Raw genomic sequence first — 22198 nt, forward strand, 5'->3', positions numbered from 1 at the left:
AATGCGCAGCGACTTCCTTTTCTCCACATCCCCCTTATTTCTCCCGAATATTAATAGGATATTTAGAGGCTTGGAAGGCACACGCGATGTATCTGAAGTTGTTGGGAAATATGTTAATGTGTCCTTGCTGATTTATCCCGTGTCACGCGCAGGGTTTACCTCCTACCTCAGCTGTATGTCTCGCGGTATCCTCCTCCCTTCTCCGGGACACTGGGCACCGACATCTGGATCATCTGGATCATCTGGATCAACATTGCGCAGTGACGTTTTCTGTTATGTTTGATTTGTATTAGATAATTGAAAGTGGCCATTGACAACAAGCCTCGCTTACTGCATAATGGTCAACCTCTGCTGCCTTTGCTGCGGTGAAATCCCTCAACCCCGCCCCCCTCTGTCCGGCCAGGCGGGACCACCGAGGGATCCCCGCTCCGTGCAGCAGCAGCAGCCCGCTGGCTCCGGCCCAGACGGCGTGGGGCTGAAGGGGACGCACAAAGGGGGAGCAACCCGGGAGAAACGGAGCAAGAAGGAGTGAGTTCATCATCTCTCCCTGACATGCGACAAGTGCAGCATGCTCTCCTCCGATCCGGACTCTGCGGAGGACGCGGCGGCCAGCGCTCCCAATGATGCTGAGGGAGAGGAGCAGCAGCAGGAGGAGGAGGAGGAGGACTCACCAGCTGAGAGTGATGTCCTGGAGGAGGTAGGTGTAGTCATTCATTAGCTTAAATATAAACATTAAAACATATTTTTTTTAAATGGTAGCGGTTCTTATAAATGAATCAGAAAAGTATAACAAATAACAGCAATGACGAACCAAACCATTATTGTTGTGCATTACAAATAAGCCCACTCTTAAGTGCAACTTGCTTACGCTTATGCTTATTATTGCCTTTAAATATACTGTAGATAAATGTAGATATTAAACATATTTGATTTCTGTGATCACTGGAAAAATAAATACTATATTGACATCATCCCTGTGCCATCATAGTGCAAATGCTTCCACCTGCAGCCAGACAGCCTCTCTGCTTGATGACATGTCAGAATAGTCCATTTCACATGGTGGCAGTAGAAATCCATTGATGTGGAAAGACACTCTCACAAACGCATGCATAACATTCCCAAAGAGAGTCGTCAAGCCAGCAAACAAATATTTTTTGCAAAGCCGGACCACGATTTCAAAGTTTTGATGGAGTGTTGTACATGCAACGCGTCTGTGTTTGCTCCACAATGCCCTCTGTCTTTACTGTCACGGAATGATTACTGTGATTCCATCTGGGGGATTGGCTGTGTGCAGCCAGCCGTGCACAGATAGTAAGAGAGCACGAGTTGTCTTACCTCACAGCCATTGTCCATGGAACTGCCAGGTCCTATTTTGTACTGCGGACTAGATTAAAGTACAATTTAGTTACAAGCAACTCGTGTTTTTTCCCACAAGCGTCCTATTTATCTTCAGCCAACAGATGTAGTTTATTAGGGCTTATATTGTTTGGATTGGTATAACCTTAAATTTGACTAAGAAGCACTATTTAAAGTGAGACTCCTGCACATCTAAACTGTATGTATAGCGTGTAATGTCTGCAGTCCAGAGGCCTGGACTACTGAATGCCATCCTCTCTCTCGTACACAAGAATTGCATCCCAGTTTGCGCCATAAATAACTGAGGTGGAACCCGCAAAGTGACATCCCTACCCCTGTGTCAGCGCAGTAATGGATGGGCTGGTTGTCAGCATAAATTGTTTCACTCCATAAAACACCAGAGGTATAGTCTACAAAGAACACAGGATCTCATGGGGACGATTGTCACCACAAAAAGCAAAAATATATCAGAAAGTACCATAAAGACGTGTAGAAGTTATGATAAATGTGACTGACAAGATGGGACCAAAATACTTTTGAACGTGTGAAATTCCCAAAGTAAGAGCTGCACACATCAGACGTGTCCTGGTTTGCTCTTTTTGTGCACAAAGGGTTACACTCCGGCTTCTTTCACTGTTAGTGTTGCTGATGAAATAGCTTGAGGCCATTGTGTCTTTGCTGAATGTAAGCACTTTCTGTTTCTGTTCGTCTGCCCGGAGCTAATCACCCGATACTCAGCATATAAATGTAGACCAGAGGTGTGTGTGTGTGTGCGTGTGCGTGTGTGTGTGTGTGTGTGTGTGTGTGTGTGTGCGTGCGTGCGTGCGTGCGTGTGTGTGTGTACTTAAGCAGTGCTGGGAGAAGGATTCAGATTTTTTTTTCTTGACTAAAAGAATCAAAATCTGAATTTAAAAATACCACATTACATGTAAAATACGTCACAAATTTAAGTGCCACAAATGTTTTAGATTTTTTTACCAACAGTCCAAAACTTAAAGGTATTTCATAAAAAAAAACATTAAACAGGGGAAAGCAGTGAATCCTTACATTTGGACCCAGAAATATTTGGAGTTTTTCCTTGATGAACGAGGTAAATGTTTCATTTATTTTTTCATTTTCTGCAATGGATTTTAATCTCCAATGTTTTTAGGAATGTTGTCTACGTATACACGAGTGCGATTATAAGTGTGATGTTAACGTGACAACTTTACCAGCTAGTACATTAGCCCATGTGCAATATACAGTCAATTCATTTCAGAGGAAGATGTGTGAAGACATCTCAGCTAACATTTATGTACGTTCTCAATATTTACATATGTCTGCTTTGACTCACAGCCTGCCGGGGACACTGGGTGGTGTAATTGAATTCCTGTGAGCTTTCTTGAGTTTGATTTACTTTGTGCTTAGGTATGGGAAAGCTTGGCCGTCCAAAGTGGAGCCACGTTCATTTGCATTTCTACTGCATGTCACTGCCAGCTTTCAGAGCCTCATTGCTCTAAGTACCCTTTTCTCATTACTCTCTCTCTCTCTCTGCAGCAGCGTCCGGTGAAGCAGTCCCTGGGCGCTTGCATCTGCCGGGAGTCCCATTGGCGCTGCCTGCTGCTCTCTCTGCTCATGTACAGCTGCCTGGGCGCGGTGGCCTGGTGTCAGCTGACCCGGGTCACCAAAATCAGCTTCAACTCCGCCCTAACCTCCTCCTTCACGGCCTCCTTCACCTCCTCCCTGCGGGGGGCCTCTGGGATGAGCGTCGGAGGACACTCGATGATCTACCACGACAGCCCCTGCTCTGACGGCTACATCTACATCCCTCTGGCCTTCCTGCTCATCCTCTACGTCTTGTACGTGGTGGAGTGCTGGCACTGCAGAGCCCGGAGCGAGCTGCAGAGCAAAGCGGACGTGGACAGCGTGTATGAGCGCGTGCTGCGGATGAGACAGGCCCAACCCTGCATATGGTGGAAGGCCATCAGCTACCACTTTGTGCGGCGGACTCGGCAAGTCACTCGATACCGCAACGGGGACGCGTACACCACCACGCAGGTGTACCACGAGAGAGTGAACACCCACGTGGCCGAGGGCGAGTTTGACTACAGCCACTGCGGGATGAAAGATGTATCGCGCGACCTCAGAGGCTTGGAGGGACTTCCGGCAACTCGCCTGCGCTTCACCAAATGTTTCAGCTTCACGGAGGCCGGTCCAGAAAACGATTACCTCAACCAGAGAGCCAGGTTCTTCTCTGAAATTGAAGGTTTGGACGACTACATGGAGGCCAGGGAGGGCATGCAGCTGAAGAACGTGGACTTCAGAGAAAACCTGATAGCCTATGTGGACCCAGAGAGGATGCCTTGGTACACTTCCCAGGTCGCCTTCTGGCTGGCAGCTCTGCTGATGTTGTCCTGGCCTCTGAGAGTGCTGACAGAGTACCGCACTGCTTGTGTGCACTACCGCATAGAGAAACTATTTGGGCTAGAGTACAGCGCCTCTCCTCTAGATGAAGACAGGCCTCTGGGGAATAATACTGGTTGCGGTATTCCCAGAGTAGACACGCTGGACAGCACTGAGATGGAGTGGCACATACGCTGTAACCGTCAGGTGATTCCCAGCTACTCAGAGGCCATGCTGATAAACATGAGCACAGCGGACTCCAACTCATTACAAGACACCGAATGCACCTCGTCCTCAAACTGCTTCCTTCTGGACAGCAGCCAGGCCGCTCAGAGCTACGGCGCTCTGCAGAGCCAGGAGGACTGCGAGCAATGCGAGGAGCCGAACGGACGAGGAGACGGAGGAGGCGGGAGGAGGACCATCGCCAGCTCCAGCTGCTCCTCCATCTTCTCCTGCCGGGGAGCGCTGCTGCGCTCGCACCCGTCCTCGGACACGTCCCGGTTCTCTCTCTGCCGCATGTACGGCTCCCATCGCACCGTGTCTCTGTGGAGGAGCCACAGCAGCAACCTGACCGACCCCTGCTGCGCCGACGAGCAGTGCTGCCGGTCCGACTCCAGCCGGCTGGCGCTCAGCGACAGTCCGCCGACTTATAGGGACGCCCGGTTCTTCCCGGTGCTCATCGTGCATCGGTCTGAGGGCCGTGGCGGCGAGGACGGGAGGGACGTGAGGCGGTATTACATACGCAGGGGGTCGTCCTGCGTGGAGACGGATCTGTGAGGGACACAGAGACACTTATTGATGAGTCGAGATAAGATTCAAACCAGGAATGATGGATGATGTTGGTCTGCTCCATAGACAGAATGACATTAATGAAGACGCATGGAGCTCTTTCAGAAAATCCCACTGTAAGTGAAGTACTAGTCACTTCTATTTTTTAACACAGTCACCAACAGGTCAAAGAATCCTCGCGTTGAATTGCACACGTCTATATTATTACAGTTAAATTGTCTCTATGACAACAGACCTGAATCTGAACGCATCACCTCTGCAGGGCCGTCAGCTGCAGCGTGTATAACCACAATAATAACCGGATTAAATGGTGCACACGTGCCACTGAGACATGAAAACTGCATGACATCAGCATCCTACCGTTTTCATCACTCACATTTCTCAAAAATCACAGGATGCAAAACGTCACACTGACCTTACATTGACCTTGTGTGTGTTATAATGTGTGTGAGGATTGTGCCACTTAGAGGTGAGAATAATAAAGAATAAAGAATAAAGTAAAGTTGCATGTCATTACCATACGCTTTTGTCTTTTAGTTGATTTATAGTGAAACCAAAGACATTTTTTTTTCTGTTTTGTTTGTTTTTCCAAAGACTTTTTATTCAACATCACGAGGCTTTTATTGTTGAGGGATATGATGAGAACATGAACTGAATGTCAAAATGTAAGCAATAAAAGCAGTCCTGACGAATTCTTTTTGTAGAGCAGTATTGTGACTTGTACCGTGTCAGATTGAAGGGAATGATGTGGCGTTTTATTCACTCAAATCCGTTGATTAAATCATACGTTGAATCATATCACTGTTGCAAATTTCTATATTTCAAGTTATGGGTCGCAAACAAATGTATACGGTCCCTGTTGTGTGTGTGCTGATGAATAAAAAGAAGAAGAAGAAGAAGAAGAGATAAGTTTGTCCTGTGATCATGTTGATCTGAGGCGACAGATACTCTCAGCTCACTGGTTCCTCAAGTACAACTAGAAGGAAGGAAGCACTGGAATGACTGCACTGACTTCATTCTTTGTGGTACAAATATACCATTTATGCAAGCAAAAGTGTGAATGCAGAATGTTGTTGCCATCTGGGCAAGATAGAAGCAATACTATACTTTCACTATGATAAAAGCAATACTTCAAAAAACACTCCATTACAAGAAAAAGTACAGAAGTACTATCAGACCAAAATAATTCTAGACTGTTATAATACTACACAGTGTATTGCTTCTCGGGATTATTATCACCGATGTATGAATGAGTATGTGTAGCATTGTAATGCATCATGTTTATAAGATGACCGTGTGATTTATTTTGAAAATCTACAAAGTAACACCAGCTGTCAAATACATGCAGCGATATCTCCCTCCTCTTTCTGCTGACCACTAGATGCCGCTATTGCTAAGACATATAATACATCATTATAATATAATAATAATAATAATATATATATATATTATATATGATAATATAATAATACATAGATATACCACATTGATTTATTTAAATTAAAAATGTATATATTTCTAAATAAATAGTAAGTAATCAAGTGCAGCAGCTCATTAATTATTAATAATGAATTATTATTAATACAAGTATTATTATTGTGTTATTCAGAACTGTACAGTGCTTGAATAAATGTACGTTTTATATATTGTTTATTAAAAACGTCCGACTATGGAAGTAGGCTCCGCCCCCCGCTGCTAAACGCGCGCCAGCCAGGGCCCCGAGCGCTTCCATGACGTCACTTCCCACGCGCGCGCGAGCGATGTCTTGCTAACAGCAGCTAACTCGCCGACAACAGAGAACCATCCGGGGCTTTTTACAATGTGTCCAGATACCGTCAAACTCACCGCGGTTGCCCGACTGTAGACTCGGTCTACCGGCTGTGTGTGGTGTCTTCGACGGCCGGTCTGATGCCGCCGCGGCTCGGTGGAGACCAGCTTGTTGACATCCATGACGGGGACGGACGTGTGTGTTGTGCCCGCCGGGGAGCTCCAGGACGCTTTTTCCGCGGAAGTTTCATTTCTTTTTTTTCTTCCCCCTCTGGTATGAATTTAAACCCTTAGTTTAACACTGACTCGGCCTTAAGCCCGGGACCTCAGGAGTTTCTGTTTTTTCTACTCGGTTGTGATGAAGCTGCAGTGCGATGTCGAGGTGGTGAACCGGATGCTTCCCTCGTTTGGGATGAAAAGTCGAGGGAAGGGAACCAGAGCGGTGCTGTCCATCGGGAAGCATGCGGACAAGACGAATCAACGCTGCAACATCTACATGATGATCTGCACCGCGAAGGACAGAGCAGGCTCCAAGTACAAGGTCTGTGCTGCTGCTGCTGCTGCTGTTGTTGTTGATGATTGTTCGTACTGAACTGAATACCAGGGAACTGTATTCATCACTCAAAGAGCATTTCATGGCTGAAGTCTAAAAGGAGTAACCTCATCATCACACAGTTACATAAACAGAGGCTTTTAAAAGTTATAGCAATGGCTGAATTTGACCGTATATGTTTATTTTATTATTCACAAGTCTTCTAAACAAGAGTTGATGCACCTTGTTGATACTGTAACATTTTGACACACAACATGGTACATCCAGCGTACAGGTCAGGCACATGCTTTTTTTCAATAAGTATAGTTCAATAAGACGGTAAATGATCTTCATGTCATATTGTTCGTCAGGTTTCTACAGTAACTTTTTTTAAACAGTATTAAACATTGCATTAGCAACACATTCCAGCAACTTTGCCTGTGTTTCTGGTTTTCAGTTGACTCAAACCCATGCCACTCAATATGTTTACTTTTTATTCCTCTATTACTCATATATAGTATGGTTTTCATGTTCGCAAATGCTGCCTTCAGGTGCTCTTCAGGAGCCTCTGATTTAAAAGCGCCGTAGCTCTGTAGACACCTGCGCGTTGAGGAAAAAGGTTCAAAGGCTTTCAGTGTTCCCGTCCACACTTGCTGGGTCATGTATTTTTCCATTGCTGACATTTTGCCAACTTTCTCCTGCAGCTGAAAGACAACATCGAGAAGTTCTTCACCTGGTTTGTGGAGGAAGGCAAGGCCACCGTGAGACTAAAGGAACCTGCTGTTGACATTTGTTTGAGCAAGGTATGGTCTGAGTACCACAGGGTTTAGAAGTGAGGAGTGTGTGGTTTTTCCTGATGAAGCAACTTCATAGAATGTCACAAGACTCGACCTACTCGTTTATCCACTGAGACGCATTCGGTTGTTTTGACTGCAGCTGATGCCTGAATCCATTAATCCGCCCGTATCTTCATCTACTCCTTTTTTATTCGTAGGCTGATGCCAACAGCTTGAAGAACTTCCTCTCGGCGGCTCGTTTGGCCGACAGAGGAAGCGACGCGAGCAGCCTTCCTCTCTCCACGCTCACTCCCGTTCGCGCCAGAGACGTAGAGCAGCCCAAGAAGAAGCTCTCCATCGTCTCCAAGAAGGACTACCCCCTCACCTCCAGCTTTCCCTACTCTCTGGAGCAGCTGCAGGTCTCCTACTGCAAACTGTCCCGGGTGGACATGCGGATGCTGTCTCTCAAAGGTAGAATGAGTTTAACTTTATGCGATACTTTGTGCAATGCTCCGTAGCTGGATTAAGTTGTTTTTCTTTGTTTTTTGTTTCTGCAGCTCTCCGAAAGCTGGACCTCAGCAACAACCACATCAAGAAGCTCCCTGCCACCATCGGGGACCTCGGCTGCCTCTCTGAGCTCGTCCTCCACAACAACCACCTGGAGGCCTTCAGCGAGGCCCTCTGCCTGTCCACCCTGCAGCGGACCCTGCAGCTCCTGGACCTCAGCCAGAATCGACTGCAGTCCCTCCCCGCTCAGTTCTGCCAGCTCAAGGAACTGGTGAACCTCAAGCTGGACGACAACGAGCTCGTCTGCTTGCCGTTCCACGTGGGCCGACTCTCCAAGCTGAGGTTCCTGTCGGCGGCGCACAACCAGCTAGCCATGTTGCCCTCGGACTTCCGTAAGCTCAGTCTGGAGAACCTGGACCTGTTTGGGAATCCGTTTGTCCAACCGAACCCTCTTGACCACACGATGAACCTCACGTTCCCACTTCCTCTTCAAGAGATGGCTTCCAGAGCCGTGGCCAACCTCAGGTTAGACTTGACCCCGGTATACCGTACTGTATCTTCACTGTGGTGCTCCCAGCAGCCTCCCAACTCTATCCTCTCTGCTTCACCTCGCAGGTTACCGTACGGACCTCACCTCATCCCCGCCCACTTGTGTCGGGACCTCGAAGTAGCCAAGCTGTGCGACTGCGGCCGGGTCTGCATCAGTTTCTACATCGAGACGGCGGTCAGCATGAACCTGCACCAGGTGTCCCACACGGTCGTGCTGGTGGACGACATGGGGGGCACGGACGCTCCGGTGCAGCAGCACTACTGCTCCCTCTCCTGCTACTCCGAGTTCTTGGACAACTCGCTCCAGAGAGGAATCAGATGAGGAGGAACAAACTCTTTTTTTGTTGTTCAAATGAAAGTAGGATATTGACTCTACTAGGCTTTAAAAGTGCTTGAAGCAGCCTGTTTTACACTCGCATTCAGCTTATATTGCACTTCCTTACTTAACTGCTCCACCTGTAACTGAATAGCACAGACTTTACCGGATGATAGCGGGCAGCCACACTGACGCAACATGACAGTTACTCATCGTCCTTCCTGCCTCTTAGAGCAGACTGCAGGCTCCCCTACAATTAGATCCATTGGAGGCTCTTCCTGAACACAGTGCCTCAGGGTCCGTGGGCGTCGGCTAAAGGGAGTTTTTACTGTGCTAATGACCCACAACTTTTTATATTCATGTGAAAAAAAAATGCAATAAAATAAAAGTATTCACATTATTGTCCTAAGTGGTTTATTCAGAGACATTTAAATGATTTATGTGTCATGCATTTGAATGAAGTGACAGGTTTTGAGAATATGAACATTTTATTATTGTTGTATTTAACAACGTAACTTGCATTCAAACCTGCAAGAAAAGCCACTTCACAGACCTCCTCTGCACCCTCAGTCCAGCTCGTACATCAGGGAGTTCTGGAAGATGAACCCAGCAGAGGTGGAGTGGTCACTGATGATCTTTTCGTTTCCATCTTTATCAATTTCCCTTAAGAACACCGGTGGCGGCTCGCTGCCGTGCTCTGCTTTGTGGAGGATTTGCGCCGTTGGCCGGTCGTCTTGGTCGATATTCTCGAGAAATGCAGCGTCTGTTTCCGCCTGCGAAGGAAAAATACAGACGGCTTAGCTGGAGCGCACACGTTCACCTCCTCGTCTATTTATTTAGGATGCATCTCACCTTCTCCTCTTTGATGTCTGAAGTCTTCATCTTGGGCGGTGACTCCGAACAAGAGTTCAGATGGACTTCTCCCTCTTTTTCGTCGCAGCTCAAACGTTCAGCGGGGATTAAAACGAGCTGGTTATCCGTTTCTGGTGTGACCACCAGCCTGCTGTGATCAGGCAGGGAAACACCGACAGCCTCCCGCTGAAAACTTAGACCAGAGTCCTCCTTATCTTCAGGCTGCTGCCTTCTCTGTAAGTTAGAGTTTCCAACCTCTATTTCATGTTCCTGTTTCTGCTCTTTCAATATCTCCTCCACACCTTCTTGGCCTTCTCTATTCTCCTTTTTCCATTTTGCCTCCTCCCCCAAACCAATGTTCTCTTCTTCGCCACTATGTTCTCCTTCCCGTGTTTCCTTCTCACCCACTACTCCTTCATCTACTTCCTCTCCTTGTCCAGGCTCACCCTCTTTTTCAACTTTCTCTCCCCTTGTCTGCTGCTGAAAATCCTCCTCAACAGCTCTTTGCTCCTCTTCACTTTTCTTGCTTTCCCTCTCCTCCTCCTCCTCTTCGTCCACCTCTCGTTTCTCCTCCTCTACCTCATCATCACTGACACTAGTCTGAGCAGACCCTCCGGCTGACTCAAAAGCTTCATCAGAGGAAAGAACAGACAGTGTGACTGTAAGCTGTCCCCTCTGTTTGTTGAACTTGGCCTCTCCTTTGTCTTCATCCACAGGGTAGGCTAAGGGCAGCTCCAGTCTGTAGGCTGGTCTCCGGGACGCCAGCAGCAGCCGTCTCTCTTTCACCTCGAGGCTGGCGTCTGAGGCCGCCTTCAGAAGCGGCACGGAGATGGTGACCACTATCTCTTTGGGCCTGGGGCTTTGGGCAGAGTCCCTGGAGCATCTGAAGTCCTGTAGATCCACAACAGATCGATATTTGACTGTGTAGTTTGGCTTGGTGGGCTCTCTGACTTGCTCCGGCTGAATGCTGTAGCTTGTAGGTTCAGCATCGCTGCTGTTTTGTGTTGCAGGCGACTCTGTGGGCCTCGTTTGCCGGTGCATGGTGGGTCTTCTTTCATCTGGGTATGGGAATGCAAGAGGGTCAGGCTCCTCTGAGGGCTCCTTGGATTTGTATCCAGGTATGGGTTTTCGGATGACACACGGCTGAGGGGCCCCCTTGTATTTAGTGCTCATCTCCCTCACATTGTTTTTATCCAGAGTCACTTTGAAAGCATCCTGGACTCCCTGGATGGCGGTGCTGTCCACCGTGTCCATGAATCTCTTGTTTTTGCTCGCAATGTGGACGGTGTCCGGGTGGAAGATCACGTCATAGATCACGATCTTGTTCCCTTTGGGGTCCGTGTCTTGTCTCCCTGGGTGCAGGCTGTGAGGCAGGGACCAGCACCGTCCTCTGCGGCCGTCCTCAGACACCCCGCATTTACACTCAGGCTTGCCAACCTTTCCACTGGCGCAGATGTTGATGAAACACTTCTGCTTGCCGTTCACACTCGTCCTGAGACACCGAAACGGTTCCGGGTGGATAAACTCAATCGTGTTTCCTCTCTCCTTCTCCAAAAGTTTGATCTCCTCTTCGTACCTTTTCTTATTCTCCGGGTCCGATAATTCGTGTGCGTAACTGCGCAGCATTTCCCCGAATTTCTCGTCTTTAAGCGCCTTCGTCAGTCGGTCAATTTCATCTCCTGTCATGTTAAGTTCTTTCAGCTTATCTCCAACCTCCATGCTGATGACTGCGAGGAGAAATAAGGTCACTGAGGCGGATGAAGTTGGCGGAAACACAACTTTCGTGAGCTTAACGTCCAAGAAATAAGTCCAGAAGTGAGCTAATTAATATTAATAATAATACTAAAAGGTGGTACGAGCTGGCCGGGGTGGAAAAATGCAGAATTTGGCGTCGTTTTAAGTCAATGTCCGTTTGTTTACCTAGTTTTGGACCTCCAGCAAACCGTCCTGGTTGTGTTGATGTAGCCATAGCAACATGAAACTCTTTGGTGCAACAAGGAAACACTTCCGGGTGAAACTGTTTGTTTTGCTTTGCTTAGATCCGACAGATTTGATAAATTAATGAAAATAGTTAACTGAATAAAGATAATCATAAGAAAAATAATGTAATTTAGTTCAAAATAAAAGTTGAATCCAGTAAATGTTCTCGTAAAATGACGTAATTCCGCCGCCAGATGTCGCTGTAGATCACCGCTCGAGTGGCAGAGAGCCAGTGTGCGTAAAGTCGGTCAGTAAGGCAAAAGGGCGGATGTGCAGGAAAGAGAAGCGATTGGTCGCACCCCCAACAGTTCATATTCCTCACTGTCTGATTGGAAGGGCTGTGCTGTTACTGGGTGTAAGACCACTGCTTATGGATGTGTAGGTGAGAGAGAGGATGGGTGGATGGATGGACGGACGGATGGATGGATGGACGGATGGATGAATGGATGGATGCAGCAGCACATTGAACCACTCTGTGGTTCTGCAGCATCTTAACGGGTTTCTTTCTATTGTTTAATTCACACATTTTCCACTTGCATCCTCCTAATTTCTCCAGCTGAAAAACGTCTTCTACGTTAATAATTTATATGACCAAGGATGGTTATGAACAAGCAATCTTCCTCCTTTAATTTGCTAATTTCGCATAAATACATTTACTACATTACAATCTATACATTAAACTATGACTGTACACCATCTACCACAGTGTTATATATGATGTTTTACTCCTACATTCTAACTGCTGCACTGTGTTGTGCCTTTATAATCTATAGTAAGCTTTTACTTACAAATATGTATAAAAAGTAAATGTGTGTGTCGTTGTAGCGCTGTTGGAGGGAACCCGAGAACTAAGAATTGCGTGTGCTTCACAGTAATTGTTGTGCTTATGACATTACTAAGAACTTGTAACCACTAAGCACACAAACAAGACATGCTTTTCCAGATTTTCCTTTATTATGCAAGAGCCCCACAGCCCCACCGCCTCCTCGTCCCCGTGTGACAGTGGGACGGGGTCATGTGATCAGTTAATAAACTTCAGAATCAAGGCAAACAAACCTGTGCTGTCTGCTGACTCATCAACAATCTGGCTCCCAGCAAATGAGCGGGACACAATGCCCCTAGATGGTCTCAGCAAAGAGCTTTTATAACACCGAATTTCATTCAGCCAATCGACCAAAAGAGGGCGGTGGAGGTGGGGTGGGGGGGAGGAGTCACAGTGTGACGCACACAGGATGTGGGCCGGCACCACTGTGGGAAAGATTGCTGACTATTCCGAGATCCCAGAGAAACCAGAAGTTTTTACCGGAATAAGACATCAGAAAAGTCACAAAAAAAGCACAAAGAAATGACTCACTTAATCTGTTTTTTTATTACAAATATGTATTAAATAATATGAAAAGCTAGACAGGGAGATATATAATCAAGGTATAATCATAGTACTGATGGTTAATATTCATATCATGTTTGCATGTTTTCCCAAAAATGACAAATAAATGCATTTCATAGTACAACAAACAATACATTCCTAGACATATATATATATATATATATATATATATATATATATATATATATATATATATATATATCTCAATATCAACACAAACAAAGAAAGAGGGGTGGAAGGTGAAATGTATAAGACAAACTTCATACAAAGGCTTTGGCAAGAGTGCATTGATATTATCAAATATATCAAAGTAAACAAAAGAATCCTTTAAAGACAAATGTACAAATGAGCAGTAGAGGAATAAAAGAGTCCAGTGCATGTTTTTCTGTCATTCCCATGAGTAAAATAGCAGCAGCCGTGTGTGTGTGTGCTTGGCTGATCCCTGTGTCCCTGTGGTATCTCGGGTAGGACAGCGGGCGTCCATTGTCTACTTTGAGCCGGCAGGTACCAGCATGCTTAGCGTGGCCAGGCCGGGTTTCGGGGGAGGCGCTTTGCCGGCGGCCATTTTGTTCAGGGTGCGGATGTCGGCCTGCCAGGAGGGCATTTTCTTCGTGGTCATGTGGCGGCGGGCGTGCTTGGTGAGGTGATCGCTGCGCATGAATCGCCGGTCACACACGGGACACACAAATTTTTTCTCGCCCGTGTGCGTCCGCCGGTGACGGGAGAGCTCGTCGGAGCGGGCGAACCGCTTTTCACAGCCGTCCCAGCTGCAGCTGAACGGCTTCTCACCTAAGGGAGGGAAACATGGAGGGGAGAGAGAGCAGGGAGTCAGATTGCAGTCATAAGAGATTAACGATGAGCTCACTTTCTGTTCATCGACAACAACAACAACGCCAAGAAAGGAATGTTTTACAAACAGGATGCAACACTCATCCGTGGTCCCAATTCTTTTCCACATCCTCACGAGCATCAACCAAACCAAACACACGTGTGTGTGTGTGTGTGTGTGTGTGTGTGTGTGTGTGTGTGTGTGTGCGTGCCGTGAACCCTCACCTGTGTGTGTTCTCAGGTGAGCCTTGAGGTGTGAGCTCTTAAAATACGTCTTCCTGCAGCCCGGGAAGGTGCAGACGTAGTTTCTCCTGCGGGAAAAGTCCATCTTTGTTGCCGTTATACCGCAGCTGGGCCCCGCTGGCACGTACACAGGGGCCGGGGCCAGAGGTAGCAGCTTGGTGTTGCCCAGAGTCATGACCGTCTGAGAGCAGTGAGGGGCCTGAGAGATAGAGGACTGAGGGAGAACCAGCATCACCGTGCCCTGGGGCATCGCCGAGCCCACGATGAGGGACTGCTGGACGGGGGAGGCGTTAGCCGAGGCGGGCTGGGGGAGGATGGGCGTGGCGGCGGTTCGAATCCCAGTATTGGATGTCTGAACCGCACCGGGGATGAAGGCGGAGATTATACCTGATTGGCTGCTGACGGGGAACATCTGGCAGATGATTTGAGGGCTGGGGACTGAGGGAGGGGACAGGGCGGCGGGAGTCGGTGGGCTGCTTTGCAGTCGCATGTTGACAGGAGTGGGGGTGGAGACACTGTTCAAACAGGGTTTAGAGGGACTGGCGTGCAGCTCTGTTCTTGAGGCGAATAATGCGGGTGTGAGAGGAGTAGATGGAGGCGTGGTTATCTCAGTCTTTGTAATACGCTGCTGCTGCTGCTGCTGCTGCTGCTGCTGCAGGCAGACCGCTGCAGCCGTTACCGTGTCTCCGGTTTTCTTTGGATCGGGGGCCACTGGAATGCGGTGTTGGCAGTGGGTGCCGTCTGCGGTGTGGCGGATGACGCTGGTCGCCATGGCTCTGCAGGGCCGTGGCAGAGGAGGGAGGGAGGCCGTCTTTTCGGCAGCGGGTGCCGGGACAGGTTGATGGAGCCCGGACACGGCCGGGCCAGAGCTCGACTGGAGCGCCTCAACGAAGCTGGGGCTGTGAGGGGGAGTCATACACTGGAAAAGAGAAGGGAGGGGAGAGCATTAGAGGGGGTTAACCGGTGTACCCTGATGACGTGGTCATAAGATGTACAGGTGGGACGTGTTTGCAGAGACAAGTACAGCAGGTACACACAAGACTAATGATCAATCAGAGTTATAAAGAGCTATAAACTGTGATTTTTATGACAGAGAGGAGACACTCCTCACAGGATCAGGACGTGTCCTGCTGCAGCACCTCTCACCTGCCCGAGTCTCACATAATAAACCAGGATCCCACACTTATCTCTCCACATTCACATCAAGGGAACCTGGTCAGTGTCTGCTGTTATTAAGAGGCTACTAACCTACGTATTATTATATATATAGTTTGACACCCGTACAGCATGAGAAGCCACTCACCAGGGAGGAGAGGGACACAAAGTCCTTCGGGGGCTCTGGAAGTTCCGACGGCATGAGGGAGTCACAGGAGTCCGAAGCTGGGGTGAGGGGCCTGGGCTTGCAGGGGTTTGGCCGGCTGCTGAGGAAGTGGCCCCGGCCCCAGGAGCTCATGCACACCAGCGCTTCGGCGGCCTCCAGGTCAGTGTACTCCAGGCCACAGGTTCCACCGGGGACAGACTGTTCGCTGTCGTGCCTCCTTCTCTTTGCGTAGGACCCGCAAGGATCCATATACTCAGTCTGAAAAAAGGAAACGATAAATAAGCTTCAGACAAAAAGGAAGCAAAATGAAAGTACTGGTGCCTCCTTATTGGGTTATCGGGGGTAATTTGCTTTGTCGATTCAAACTTTGACCGAGATGTGACCGCGGCACAAATGCAAACAAAAAGGTAAGGTCTGCTCTGTCACTGTTCCCCAATCTAAAGTTCCCATTCAAGCTGCACGATGCTGCCAATAAGAGAGAGAGGGGGGGGGGGGGGGGGCTACACCCCAGCCCAGCATGCACCGCCTCTGGCTCGCAGCCAGGACGCCTCCCATCGCCAAATATAGACCAAACAGTGACGTGCTGCCGAGATGAGCGACGTGAAATCCCCATGAAGCGGGTTCGCATCAGGAAGTAACCTCTGTTAATTACGTTATAACTTTAATACACACTTTCTTTCTTTTTTTTTACGGCGAACAAAGCACATTACCGATCCTCCACGAGACACGCAACCCGATTTGATCATTTGTCATCAATGACATCGCTACTTGTTTAAGTTAAATTAAGAGATGGCCATGAATACGTGGAGGTAATTAGCTACCTAAAGAATGTACATTATTACACAGGGTGCAGATTTTGGTTGATTTGGCTCCGCTGCGCCGCTGACTTGACTGATATCAATGAGATTTGTTTAACGTTAAATATGTTGAATTAGCTTACGACACAGCGTTAGTACTGACATATAACAATCTGTAAACAGGTGAGTAGTTTGCTGGACGGCAAAAAAAAATAATGTCGCGCCCAAATTGAAGTAACGTAAACAGCTTTCAAAAAAATGTAAAAAAGAAAATCTCACCTCGTTTGAGTCCATTTCTGTAAATTTTCGCGATGGCATTGAGGAATACAAAATGTCTAAATGTCACTTTGCGGTTGTCAGAGCCCGAACAGAACAAAGAGACGGCGGTTGCCAGAGCTGCTGCCTGTACCGGGGTAGGGTTGAGGTCGCGTTTTTCTCTGACTGACTCCCTTTTCTCTCAGCTGTGTGTGTAAAACACTGGGGGGGGAGGTGGGAGGGTGGGGGAGAGAAAGAAGAAGAAGAAAAAAAAGGAAAACAAAACTCACAACACCGCACCGGCGGGGTGGCAACACTGAGCCAATCACAATTGAGTGTGTGCGGAGCCTCGGCCAATGGGAGGGCGGGGAGCGCGTGAACAGTGCGTGCTCGCAGCACGGTTGGAGGAAATAGGGTGCGTGGCCGTTGGTGGGCGTGTCCGCGAGAGTCAGCAGTGTCAGGGTAAACCCGATGAACTGCCATCCGCTAACTGGGCGAAAGGTCGATCCAGTCTATGCTGCGTTCAGGGGCTGTAGGAATAACATCGTACAAATCACCCAGGAAGGAAAAAATGTTTCGTTAACGGAGATAATCGCTGAGCATAAAGTGTTATTGATATGTTTTGATAGAGAGGAATTGCAAATATAGCTTAAGTGCCAGGACTACAAGGCAGCTAAGTAAAAAATAATCGACACAGAATCTCTTTTTTCTATATTAATAAGGCTACGTTGACTATAACACTTTATAAACACAGGATTATGTTTTTAGAGTATAATAAATTGATATATTCCGCTTGACTTGATTGCATTTAATTTCTACTTGCCAGGGGAAAAATGCCAAGCTCTACTGTCCACTTGAAAGCGAGGAGCGCAAGGCGAAAGTTATTTGTCCCACGTTTCCCACAATACCTGAATGCAACACCAGTGTCCCGTTGAAGCTGAGTTTCTGTCTTGTTTTTCTGAGCTGTTTGTGCAGCTTTCTCACAGGAAAAGCAGATAAACAAGTGCTTGAATGAACACATTGCACAAACCACATACTCAATAAGATTTATAGTGAGTTAAATTATTTCTTGTATCCATGTTATCACTGTAGCCCATGACCATGTCACCGGTGTAATAATGTATCACTGTCAGTATGAAAAACTACGTTTCAATGTGATTTTGCAGCAAATCAGGTCAGCCAGGACAGACCACCAATTATAAATAATACAAATTATCAAATATATAGCTTATATACCCTATTCTTGGCATGATTTCGCGTGATTTTCACACTTGTTTTGTCTGTGGGTGTCGCCACTCTTTAAGGCATTCTGGGGTGGAGCCAACCTCAGTGACCCATTATATAAGTGTGCACTATATTAGAGTTTTGATTTATATTATTACTGTTACATTTGCAGACAAATTCACTCTCATGGGAATTCAAGTGCACAGATGCACTCCACTAAGAAAAGGGATATTGTGCTTCGTTCTCCTGTTACTAAACATATTCTTTAAACTTTATGTAAAGGTAATGCATGTTGGGCTGTTTTTCCTGTGGCCTATTGTCTGACAATTTTCGATGAGATCATTCCCACGAGCACATGTCAAACTCAAATTGGCCTTGACCTACATGTGCTGTTATATCACCAACTGCAATTAGGCAAAGAGAAAAGTCCTAATGCATTTCTGGAAGCCCTGATTTGTCATTTTTCTACGAGCATCAGACTCATGATATTTCATATTCCGTCTCTGATATTCCCTGCTTCTATATATAAACAAAACTCCTATGACCTCACGGTCACACCTGGCATGAAATTGGTAATTTGGTGTTTTGTTTGCCGCAGAAGGTAGGAAAAGCAGGTGTGTTAGCCCGGCCCTGGCAGCGCCTGGGCTGCTAGCGGAGGCCGTGTGCCTCAGTATGACTCACACAAGCATGACCTCAGGGAGCAGCGAGGGCTTGGCACCGTTTGCAGGCGCATGGCTGCAGTGCCAAGCAGTTAGCGAGAAGAGAGCGGGTGAGGGAGGAGTTACGAGGAAAGGAAAAAAAACGCGTTAGCGTGCCGGCATGACAGGCAGCGCGGGGCCTAAGCACGGCAGCCTGTTTGTGATATAAGTGGGGCAGGCCGCTTCAACTCAGTTATGGAATCTGGAGGAAAGGTTACGCTGGCCCTATCTGGGCCTCCACATGCACACCTCCCCTGTCCGGCCGACTCCCCCAACTCAGGAACTCCCAGAGCGGACTCAAACAGGGGGGAAGGTGCCCCAGCAGGATTTAATATATCACCCAAAGCCCCTGAGCTCTGACAGGCAGCCATAGAACGTCAATCAACACAAAACATACTAATGTTATGAGTTCATATTAGTTAAAAAGAATATCCTGAGTTCATACATTTAGATTTACATTGTTTTACATTCGTGTAAGAGCACACACTTAAGTCTCAGTCAATTTTGACCAAACTCACACTGAGGGCTGAAAATGCATTACATGTTGATAACATGTTTAAAGAGAGCTGTCGACGTGGTAATACCTCAACTAGATCACAGAAGAGCCACACAACTCACTTGATTATTCCCTTTTTAGTTTTATTTTCATGATTTTATACGTTTATTGGGACAGGAAACAGTTGTGAAATCTCTGGTCAATGGGTTCACATGTTTGTCGCGACGGAATCAAGAGTCAAACTGAATTCTTCAGATTATTGTTGACGATAATCTGCTGTCACTTGGCTCTTATGCCTCTGAAATACATTTTGTTCATGATAACTTCACAAGATGTAGTGATGGTATCTTATTCACAGAAGATAATGGCAATGTTGTCCAAATACCCAGTTGTCAAGCTCCGCCCACACCACCGCTACAAGCTGGCATCTCGGTGAAAGGGCACAGCAAGCAACAAGTTCCCAGGTAGTGTAGACAACCTCTAGAGTAAGGATCCTTCATCCGTCCTTCCTTCCTTCCTTCCTTCCACTCCTCTTTTTGTAGCCTTCTTTGATTGCTTTTTTTAAATTTCAGATTAATGCAAAAACGGCTTTCGGCTTTGTGTTTAAGTGTGAAAAACAAAACCACATTTCAATAGCATGGCAACAAAACATTCGGATAATGCTGCAAACGCTATGTGGGAAGGTCAAAAGGTCGAGTGGTCTTAATCAATCAGGAGGAGGTTAAGGCTTTAAACCAGGGTGAACAGATGATAGTCATTTTATTTTTGCAGAGAGCGATGCCTCGTATACCGACGTGGTTTATAGCCTCGGATTCTTAAACGTCAACAATCTTTGGTTTCTGTCAAATCAGATCAGATGATCAGTCATTGCTGGAACGGAGCCAACGCAGAGATTTTTTTTGGACAACATTTTTTGTGTGCAGGTTGCCTGACAACGAACCACAGACGGCCTGTTGCTGGAGCCATCTCTTACAGTCAACACTCCACTGAGGGACGCTTTGTGTGCCGCGCGCAACACTCGTGAGCCCCACCCTCTCCTCTGCTACACGTTTGAATGGGGAGACAACAGGGATTCCTCTACAAGCAGCAGGCTCCTGATTGGTCGGAATGGGATTCTCATCTGTTGCTATGAGACGCTGGCTGCGGTGGAGTCGTCCTTTTTCGGTTAGGAAAGGTTCCTAGCTGAGCGATAGGAGGCGTTTGAATTCTCTAAATGCAAAGGAAAGGTGCTTCAATGCTTCCTTCATTAGCTCATTTAGCCCTGCATGCTGGTTCAGTTTGGGCTTTTTGTCGTCCTTCTTGGTTGTAGTTTTCACCATGATAGACTTATACATCAGTGGTGAGGAGCAGGAGGCTGAAATGCATTTTGATGAATACATTTCATCAAAATGAAAAGTCTGAGTCAGGACGACATTATTTTATTGGCCTTAAGTGAGCCGACGCAAAGTGACACAAAGTGTTCTTCTTGTTTTTGGAAACATTGGAACAAATGTCTGTATGTTTTTTAACCACGAGTGACTTTTGAACTGTAATGATTATACCTGCTATATCTTGGTGTCCTCATATTGTATTGTACTTATTGATTTTGCTTGTCTGGCTGCAGGGGGAATATGTTATTCTGCTGCTATGGCTCTCCATACGATGCTCTATTAAAAACGTACATACTGTTGTATTCATCATCTCCGTTCAGAGACCCAAAGTAGTGTATTGAACCCTGGTCCATTTCAAGTCTGCAAATGACTCAGGTCACATTTTATTGAATGCTTTTAATGTTCATGCATACCTATAATTCACTGCTTTTGTGCAGCGATGGAGATTGGAGACCGATTGAGCTCTTTTCAGTGTTAACAAAAGATCACAACGTGCGTCGTGAAGCTCATTTAGTTGCATTGGACTGTGTTACTTAGACCCAACCTCGCTAGCACAAAGGGAAGCATAAAACATAAAACCAGTTATTGGTCAAATAAAGTCATTTTTTTGTGCCGTTTAAATCAAGCTGAGCCACAAAATGAGAAATGCAAACATTCACCAATCTGTTTTCTTAGAATCAGAGATTAATATTTATACCAGCAGAGGATTACACAACCAAAATGAAAATATGTTTTTAAAGTTTTATTAAAATTGAAGAACCGGAAGACTCTGTGGAAACACAACGAATAGGGGACCATACTGACGGACCGCTCCAAAGACTTGGTTAGAGTTTTCCCTCACTGCTGAAAAAACCCTGGAAACGGCGGACTTCTTTGGGTGTGGGCTGAGGAGGGCGGTCAGACGGATCTTCACGTTCTTCACTACAGCGTCCTCAAAAGATGCATTGTTTGACGCCGTTGCACATCTCAGCAGGTTTTCCCGAGAGCCGAACTCCTTTTCCAGGTCTTTGATGACGGCCTTGTTGACTTTACTTACGGCGTCGGCGACTTTCGCGGCGGCGGCGGCGGACGTCGGCACGCCGAACTCCTTCCGCAGCTTGTCCGACACGCTTCTGACGAAGTCGTCGACGTCTGCGACCGGCGCTCTGCGTTTGGTTTTGCGAGAGGATTTCTTCAACAGAGTAGTGACGAGGCTGTCGACCAAACTCTCCGGGAAGAGCTTCTCTTTTGGATTTGAAGATTCATCCGTTTTGTGACGCGGAACATCAACACGCACTTGGCACTTGGAATTCAACACGCCACCGTCAAGGTCATGGCAGGTGGCCTCATCACCAGCGGATGGTGCAAGACCTAAACAAGAGGACGCTGTAGTCTTACCGTGGACGTCTTGAGGGGGCTCCTGCTCGGGGGAGGTGGGCGGGGTCAGCATTGCTGCGATTAAGTCTTGGATTTCGGTGAGTGCACCAGAAACCTCGTCTCTGTGACTTGCTCTTTCTGAAGGCTCTTTCTCAAACCAGAGCAGCACCTGCTGCAAGAACTTTCCCACCGTGTCCTCCGTCGTGGCATACAGAACTTCAGGCGAAAAGGCGGACTTAGTGGCATCCACCTCCCTCCTGACCTCAGAGATGACACAGTCAGAGAGATATTTACCGGTTTGAATCGTGGGAATCCGATACGCCGGGCCCGCCATCAGATGGTCGTACATTTTAGCCGTCAGCTTCTTTGAGAACTTCTCGATGTCGTCACTGGACGTCATGAGTTCCAGTGATTTAC

At 47.2% G+C, this 22198-nt stretch overlaps 4 protein-coding genes across 5 annotated transcripts; 2 read left to right on the forward strand and 2 right to left on the reverse strand.

Moving 5' to 3' along the window:
• Nucleotides 1–48: 48 nt before the first annotated feature.
• On the forward strand, nucleotides 49–5389 carry si:dkey-13p1.4 (transmembrane protein 151B). The gene is made up of 2 exons (XM_068726453.1): nucleotides 49–697; nucleotides 2893–5389. The coding sequence occupies exons 1-2, from the start codon at nucleotides 569–571 to the stop codon at nucleotides 4513–4515; spliced, it is 1752 nt and encodes a 583-aa protein (XP_068582554.1). The 5' UTR covers nucleotides 49–568; the 3' UTR covers nucleotides 4516–5389.
• A 901-nt stretch (nucleotides 5390–6290) lies between these two features.
• On the forward strand, nucleotides 6291–9374 carry lrr1 (leucine rich repeat protein 1). Of its 2 annotated transcripts, XM_068726454.1 has the most exons (6): nucleotides 6291–6568; nucleotides 6659–6835; nucleotides 7531–7629; nucleotides 7821–8073; nucleotides 8160–8634; nucleotides 8725–9374. In XM_068726454.1, the coding sequence occupies exons 1-6, from the start codon at nucleotides 6476–6478 to the stop codon at nucleotides 8978–8980; spliced, it is 1353 nt and encodes a 450-aa protein (XP_068582555.1). In that variant the 5' UTR covers nucleotides 6291–6475; the 3' UTR covers nucleotides 8981–9374. The 2 variants fall into 2 exon arrangements, with proteins under 2 accessions (XP_068582555.1, XP_068582556.1); XM_068726455.1 differs by having other exon boundaries at nucleotides 6488–6835.
• A 141-nt stretch (nucleotides 9375–9515) lies between these two features.
• On the reverse strand, nucleotides 9516–11748 carry LOC137884590 (protein kintoun-like). The gene is made up of 2 exons (XM_068726443.1): nucleotides 9827–11748; nucleotides 9516–9747 (listed from the first exon to the last, which is right to left on the reverse strand). The coding sequence occupies exons 1-2, from the start codon at nucleotides 11543–11545 to the stop codon at nucleotides 9541–9543; spliced, it is 1926 nt and encodes a 641-aa protein (XP_068582544.1). The 5' UTR covers nucleotides 11546–11748; the 3' UTR covers nucleotides 9516–9540.
• Nucleotides 11749–13376: 1628 nt separating this feature from the next.
• LOC137884591 (Krueppel-like factor 11) lies at nucleotides 13377–16833 on the reverse strand. The gene is made up of 4 exons (XM_068726444.1): nucleotides 16662–16833; nucleotides 15568–15843; nucleotides 14247–15183; nucleotides 13377–13982 (listed from the first exon to the last, which is right to left on the reverse strand). The coding sequence occupies exons 1-4, from the start codon at nucleotides 16698–16700 to the stop codon at nucleotides 13681–13683; spliced, it is 1554 nt and encodes a 517-aa protein (XP_068582545.1). The 5' UTR covers nucleotides 16701–16833; the 3' UTR covers nucleotides 13377–13680.
• Between the last annotated feature and the right edge of the window lie 5365 nt (nucleotides 16834–22198).

The sequence above is a fragment of the Cebidichthys violaceus genome, unplaced genomic scaffold (genome assembly GCF_023349555.1).
Source record: "Cebidichthys violaceus isolate CVI_PGR_0920_01 unplaced genomic scaffold, fCebVio1.0.p SCAF_39, whole genome shotgun sequence".
NCBI lineage: Eukaryota > Metazoa > Chordata > Actinopteri > Perciformes > Stichaeidae > Cebidichthys > Cebidichthys violaceus.

Excerpts from the sequence above, each read along its gene's own strand:
- si:dkey-13p1.4 (XM_068726453.1), top strand. The coding sequence starts at position 569 with ATGCTCTCCTCCGATCCGGACTCTGCGGAGGACGCGGCGGCCAGCGCT. Across the intron at positions 698-2,892 it reads AGAGTGATGTCCTGGAGGAG|CAGCGTCCGGTGAAGCAGTC; the intron begins GTAGGTGTAGTC and ends CTCTCTCTGCAG.
- LOC137884591 (XM_068726444.1), bottom strand. The coding sequence starts at position 16,700 with ATGCCATCGCGAAAATTTACAGAAATGGACTCAAACGAG. Across the intron at positions 15,184-15,567 it reads TTGTGTCCCTCTCCTCCCTG|TGTATGACTCCCCCTCACAG; the intron begins GTGAGTGGCTTC and ends TCTCTTTTCCAG. Across the intron at positions 13,983-14,246 it reads TCACCTGAGAACACACACAG|GTGAGAAGCCGTTCAGCTGC; the intron begins GTGAGGGTTCAC and ends TCCCTCCCTTAG.
- LOC137884590 (XM_068726443.1), bottom strand. The coding sequence starts at position 11,545 with ATGGAGGTTGGAGATAAGCTGAAAGAACTTAACATGACAGGAGATGAA. Across the intron at positions 9,748-9,826 it reads CAGACATCAAAGAGGAGAAG|GCGGAAACAGACGCTGCATT; the intron begins GTGAGATGCATC and ends TTTCCTTCGCAG.
- lrr1 (XM_068726454.1), top strand. The coding sequence starts at position 6,476 with ATGACGGGGACGGACGTGTGTGTTGTGCCCGCCGGGGAGCTCCAGGAC. Across the intron at positions 6,836-7,530 it reads GAGCAGGCTCCAAGTACAAG|CTGAAAGACAACATCGAGAA; the intron begins GTCTGTGCTGCT and ends TTTCTCCTGCAG. Across the intron at positions 8,635-8,724 it reads AGAGCCGTGGCCAACCTCAG|GTTACCGTACGGACCTCACC; the intron begins GTTAGACTTGAC and ends TTCACCTCGCAG.